General features: G+C 44.8%; 1 protein-coding gene across 1 annotated transcript in view; it reads left to right on the top strand.

Annotated features, from left to right (window-relative positions):
- Positions 1 to 6,250, top strand: part of UTP20 (UTP20, small subunit (SSU) processome component, homolog (yeast)) — a 68,622-nt gene that overhangs the window by 49,404 nt on the left and 12,968 nt on the right. Inside the window, 8 exon segments of the mRNA XM_009321338.1 lie at positions 1 to 150; positions 963 to 1,061; positions 1,673 to 1,840; positions 2,555 to 2,721; positions 3,657 to 3,798; positions 4,094 to 4,210; positions 5,014 to 5,184; positions 5,977 to 6,105. Of these exon segments, the coding sequence (XP_009319613.1) occupies positions 1 to 150; positions 963 to 1,061; positions 1,673 to 1,840; positions 2,555 to 2,721; positions 3,657 to 3,798; positions 4,094 to 4,210; positions 5,014 to 5,184; positions 5,977 to 6,105 (1,143 nt within the window).

Here is a 6,250-nt window from a genome sequence, read left to right as displayed (position 1 = left end):
CTGAAAGTCTGCACATTTCTGAGGAACAGATTTCAGGAAATCCGGGACATCGCCCGTAACACCCTCACTAAAATCATGGAAGTGTTGGGAGTGCAATACCTTCTGTACATCTTAAAAGAGATGCAGTCCACTCTCATCCATGGGTACCAGGTAGTGCTCAAATTCTTCCTCTTCTGCTCTCTAGGTTTTTTTAACGTGTTAGGAGGAGAATCCAAAGGGAAGTTGTTACTGAAATTATTTTGCACTTGTAGAATAGCTTGGCGTGATACAACTAAATACTATTGCTAGTGCCTACATTAGTCTTTATTATGCCAAGTGTCAAATGAGGGTCTGTACCCAAAGAACTTAGAGTCTAAGCAGGGAAGAAGAGAGGATCTCCATCGTCCCAGTGAAGAGTTGAGGTTTGGAGGTGAAGGATGAATTTCTGGTTCCAGTAAAATTAGTGGGAATCTTTCCAGTAAGTTCATTAGGGCCAAGCATTATCTGAGGTGAGTTGCCATCAAGACTGCACAGACAGTATGTGATGATGCTCATTGAGGTCTTGCTTCCTAGATCAAGAGCCAAGGCTCTGACTAGTAATTTGTCTTTCCTCTTTCCACAGCGGCAAACCCAAAGGTTAAGAATAATTTTCTATGTGAATTACCACAGTGGAATAGCATGAGCTTCTGGCTGCTTTAACAGTGAAAGCGCCAATTAGCATAGCCTAAAAATACTAGTAAGAGCACTGGGGAAAGAGGAGATTCCAGCCCTCCTGCCAGTGTGTGGAGGGACAGGGGTCCTCTTCCTGCTTGCTGGTACATGGATTCTTGTCCTCAGAGTGATTTTTTTTTTTTTTCCTATAACAAGAGCCCAAGTGCAGTGTGTGAGTTGTGATGTCTCTGCTATGGGAGTCTCCCCATCCAGTATTATTAAAGAGGTCTATGCACGGGGTTGGAAACATGATCTGTTCTCTTTTTCTCTAGCTCCATGTGCTGACTTTCACTGTGAACCTGTTACTGAAGGGCCTTACTACCAGGCTCAGTGCTGGTGATTTGGACCCCTGCTTAGATATCCTGATTGAGGTAAAAGCTATTAAAGATTGAAGGAAAGAGCATCATGAAGTGCCTGGGGCAGGCTCTGGGAGGAGAAGGTTTTGAGTAGATTATCTTGGACTTGGTGGCAAACAGGGATGATTGTGTGTGTACTGCAAAGCGGGGAGACTGTTTTCTACTGAGGCATCAGCAGACACCTTGTAGAGTAGCAAAGTATCTCTGGGGCTGTATCCTGAGCCCTGCATCCTGAGAGGGAATGGATTTAAGATTAAGATACCTAACTATGTTTCCCTGTACACTAAATGGTTAAGGAAGTCAACAGACCTCTAGTCAATGCGGTCCAGGGAGCCCAGGAGCTCAGCTGGCCACCCAGATGAGGTATATTTGAATGTCTTGGTCTGACTCAGTCCCACTCCTTGTATCACAACACCACAGAGGGGTTTGAGAACAGCTTCATCATCTGGGGAGCTCAAACGGGGGTGTTTTATGTTGACAAAGGAAAGGTAGACATGATTTGTGGGAAACCCAGAGAATTGTTTTTTCTGTGAGTGGGGAAAAATAGTGTTGTACTGCTGCTACTGGAGGAATCTGGCTCTGCTTTTCTGCCTCCCTCATTCACTTCTCTTGCCTGATTTCCAAAGATCTTCAACCAAGAGTTGTTTGGGAATGTAGCTGAAGAGAAGGAAGTGAAGGGAATTGTCTCCAAGGTCATGGAAGCGCGCAAGAACAAGAGTTATGATTCCTATGAAATTCTTGGAAAGTTCATAGGAAAGGGCCAGGTGATGAAACTTATTCTGCCACTGAAAGAGGTAAGAAAAGTCAGCCAGAGTCTTTCTTAACTCTGGGCACTCTCGGTTCTGTATGGTCTAAAAGAAACTAGAGCCTTCAGGTGGCTACTGTGACATTTCCTATATAATCCCACGTAGGCTTCCCATTTTTCGTTTGGAAGGCAGTACGCACCCAGCTCATAAAATGAGACTTTGCTGTTGATGGTCCAGGGCAGGAAATGGTGTTCTGGGAAGTTTCCTCCTGCTAGAGGGGAAACATCCCACTATGAGTTCTCCATGCCCTCTCCCTCTGCCAACTCTTGTTAATACCATTTACTCTGGAGCTCCAAAGTCCTGCAAGGCTGCTCTGTGGTTTGATCTTTTGTGCGTGAAGGAAATGTCACCAAAATGTGTTCAGGCTCTGTCTATGTGCAATAATTGCTTTTTCAGAGATGCATCTTTTTTGAGTAGAGTGCAAGCTCATGCAGAAATGGAGCCCTGGTTTGTTCATGAGCTCTGGAGTGTCCTGGTGGTGATAGGTGAACTGGTTGGAGTCTGAGAAGAGGCTGGAGAGAAAGGGAGGGATGTTGGGGCAGAGCTGAGGCAATGGGATGCCGTCCACATAGAGAGCTGGGGACTTAAGGCAGCAGGTGATGAGGGAGGAATTTGTCTGGCTTTTCCCATGATTTCTGAATACAGGTGGCAGATCATTGCCCTCATGTTGCCCTCCTGACTCTCATGGTTGTGCCTTTGCAGATTCTGGAGAGCACCACAAGCTTGAAGATAGTCCGGAAGGTGCATGAGGCACTGCGTCACATCATGGCAGGGCTGATCTTCAATTCAGACATGAATGCAGAATCCCTCCTCCTCCTCAGTCATGGTCTCATCAGTGAAAACTTGCCTCTGCTCACTGAGAAGGCCAAGTGAGTTCCGAGATGTTATCCAGATGGTCTGTTAACAGTTGGGAGGTTTGCTTGCAGAAATGGCAGCTCTCAAATCTAACTGATCAAATGTATGAGGGATTTCCTTGCTTTCATTTGCCTTTTGTTTTCAATTTAAGTGAATTATTTGGGCAGTCAGAGGGCAAGGAGAAAGCTTGGAAATGGGAGTGAGCACTTGCTGAACTCATGGGAGTCTACTCTTGCAAGTGCTCAGGGCTTTCAGTAAGGCTTTTTCACCATCTGGTAAGCTGGTATATGCATTTGGGTGTTTGGATGAAGGGATGAGGGGCAGTGTTTAGAAGTGAGCTACAAACTGCCATATAAGAGGTGTTTGGGGTCCTGGACATTTTCATGAGGTCAGGAACAAGAGAAGCTGTGGACTGTCACTTTATCACTTTGGTGCTGGTGCAGAAGTCAGGGAGAACCATCAGATTTCCTCTCCATCTGGTGGTGTCACTGCTGAGAGCTGGGTCTGGGTGTCTTGCATTTCCTATGTAATGTAGGCTGGCTTGCTCTAGGACCTGACAGCTGTTTGCAGACGACTTCTTGGAGCAGTTTTTATAAGCCATCAGAAATTGAAGTAAATATCAGTAAATGAAGTGCAGTGGGCAGTGGCGGGAGGTATGTTTGCTTGAAGGAACTACCAAAGTTTGTCCTCTATGAAGCAAAAAAGTGGAGATGTTATGCAAATCAGTGTGCATTTGTTATCTCTGTAATAGTGATATCGTTCTCAAGTCTGAGTGTCCTGTCTGTCATGCTGCTCTCAAGTTCGTTTTATTTCATTGTGTTCTGGCTGGTTTTGCTTGCTATGTGGGTAGCAGCTGAGCACAGTCCAGCTCTCTTCACTCCCAACAGTGAGCTTCTTGTGGAGAGGGTTGAAATCTGAATATTCTCCTTTGCCATACACTGCTTTTCAGAAAAAAAGTTGCCCCTCCTCCAGATCCTCGGCTGCAACCGGAGAGCTGCCTGCTGCTCCAACCCACTCCCACGAGAGGAGGGCAGAAAGCACGTGTCAGCAGCAGGACTAACACGTATATCTTGGTTGATTCAGGACTTCGGGTAAGTATCTCCTCAGATACAAAGCTTTGCAATCAAAATTTTTGTTAAATTATCCAAAGGAAGGTATTCTGGATATATTGTGTTAACAACACAGACACTAGCCTTAACTTTATTTTGCGTGTGGTAACACCAGTGGTGCCTCTTAGAGAGCTATAAAAAGTGCTCAGACTGTTGCAGATATTTGAATGGGATATGGCGTAAATTCTATTATAACCTGAGACAATGTGGGACCTTACTTGACTTATTTGAGTCCCAGCCTGACTTTGAGATGAATGTCCTGTGTTTTCTATGCCAGTTGCTGCACATGAGCCTGAAGAGGTCCAAAGTAAATTCTTCTGAGGAGCGTGTTTTGGAAATGTTAGACCCTTTTGTTCAGCTGCTTATAGGCTGCCTGAAATCTATGGATGTCAAGGTACAGTTCTGAGCTGGAGTCTGTCTATTCTGTCTGTTCTACTAAGAAAGGTCCTGCCCACAAATGGAGAAGAAAAAGCCATCCAGTTTTCAAACCTGATTTCGTAGGTGTGCAGATTAAGTTGTTTGAGGATATGATATCCCAAGGGGGAGGAAGGATTGTGGCTGATGGAGGACTGAATGCTCTGCCCCTAGTGCTGCAGGTTCAAGTATGGACAAGTTCTCCTGGAGCATGTTCGTACAAGGGCTTTGCAGACTTCGTAGGCTATCTATGACGAGGTTCATGAGGTCCTGTGGCTGCTGATGTTGGTTTCTTTTGACCCAACTCTAATGCCTTTATTCCCAGCACCACAGACAGCATCCTTTTAGGGCAGCTTTGGGTTTGAGTGAGCTTAAGAGGGAATCTGTTAAACCTTGAGTTTCCCTGGAATGGAAGGCATGCCTCATATGCTATCAGATACCTGGAGCAGAGCTTTCAGGTGACCTGGGTTTTTGGCAGAGCAACTTCTATGCCTTGAAGGCACCTCTGCCTCAGAAAGAGTTCCTGGCATCTGCTGAATCAGCACGGTATTAAGGTCTTTACCTAGTAAAATCAAAGTTAGAGAATTAGGGAGTGGTAGATAGTGTTTTTAGAACTGAGAAACCCTTTGTATTACGTATGAATGGTTTGAAAGGGGTTGATTTTGTTAGCTAATTGCCTTTTACCACAGTTGCAGATAGCCTGACTGTGTCTGTAACAAAGTGAGAAAAGTGTTCTGTCAGTGTCATTGTACCCACCTGCTGTCCTTTGGCTCTTTCTTACAGGTGATAACTGGTGCTCTGCAGTCCTTGGTATGGATTTTAAAGTTCCCTTTGCCTTCTGTCAGTACGAACCTGGAGCCACTGATCAAGCAGCTTTTCCTCTTGCTGAAAGAATTTGCCAAGACAGGAATAGCCAAAGGCCAGAATTTCCACCTGGTTGTGAGCTGTTTCAAAGTAAGTCAGACCCAGCTCTGCACTTTTCTACTTTACGATTAACTTTGTAGAATGAGACTCTTCCAGCTGCCGATCCCTCCTGCAGCTGTCCCTGGAGAGGTAGTCTGGAGATCACAAGGTAGTGAGGGAAATGTGGCCTTGCTGATTCTTTCCCAAGTGAAAACTTAGAGAAAGTTACCCCCCAAAAATGCACAGCTAGGATCTGAAGAAGTGTTTTTATAGAAGCATATTTGCCTTCTTTCTTCCTTATAATAGAATCTTGTTACCACCCTGTCTTTTGAGAGGCATCAGTTTTGTACTTGAATAGCTTGCTTTTAACATGATTAATTGGAGTAAACCCTTGCAGCTGAAGTGAGATAAGGGAAGGAGGCAATTAACAGTAGTAATAACTACTCTTACGGTGTGCAGTGTCTTCCTGTAGATGTCTTCTAAATGCGTTGCTGAATTAATTACAGCTTTATGATCATAAGGGAAAGTTAAGAGTAATTCATGCTGAATGCCAATGCCAGAAGAATTTTCCCCTCTTCCTGGCCGTGTTCCTGCCTGGTTCATGTCTGTGAGCATCCCCACTCATTTCAAGGATTAGTCTGAATTCGTGTATTTGCTTGTGTTCGGTTTTTGTCTCAGAATTGCCAGCTGAAAGCAAAGTGTGATGAGAACAGTGTTAGCTGCATGTTTCAGAGTAGCAGTTTGTCTTTTCAAACCTAAGTGTTATAAACAGTCAGGCTTTGGTGTGGATTTATGTTTTATGGCACTGCATGTGTATTGACAATGTGCAATTTGATTTTGTAGTGTGTAACAATACTTGTGAAGAATGCAAAGAGTCAGATAACAAGCAAACAGCTCCAAGTGTTGCTTGGCTTTGCTGAAGAAGACATTTATGACTCATCACGCCAAGCTACTGCCTTTGGCCTTCTCAAGGTATTTCTTCTGTGCAGCAGGCGTATGGGTTCTGTGAGCCACTGGAATGGCAGTGATTCTGCCTCTTGGTGAAAGGCTGTGTGATCTCACATCAGGAACAGGCCACAGAATGCTGTTAAGGTGCTCTGTTGGGGGAAGGGTAGGG

This window comes from Pygoscelis adeliae, unplaced genomic scaffold (genome assembly GCF_000699105.1).
Source record: "Pygoscelis adeliae isolate BGI_AS28 unplaced genomic scaffold, ASM69910v1 Scaffold232, whole genome shotgun sequence".
Lineage (NCBI taxonomy): Eukaryota > Metazoa > Chordata > Aves > Sphenisciformes > Spheniscidae > Pygoscelis > Pygoscelis adeliae.
Note: the sequence above shows the minus strand (reverse complement) of the source record. Positions and strands in the feature narration are given on the sequence as shown.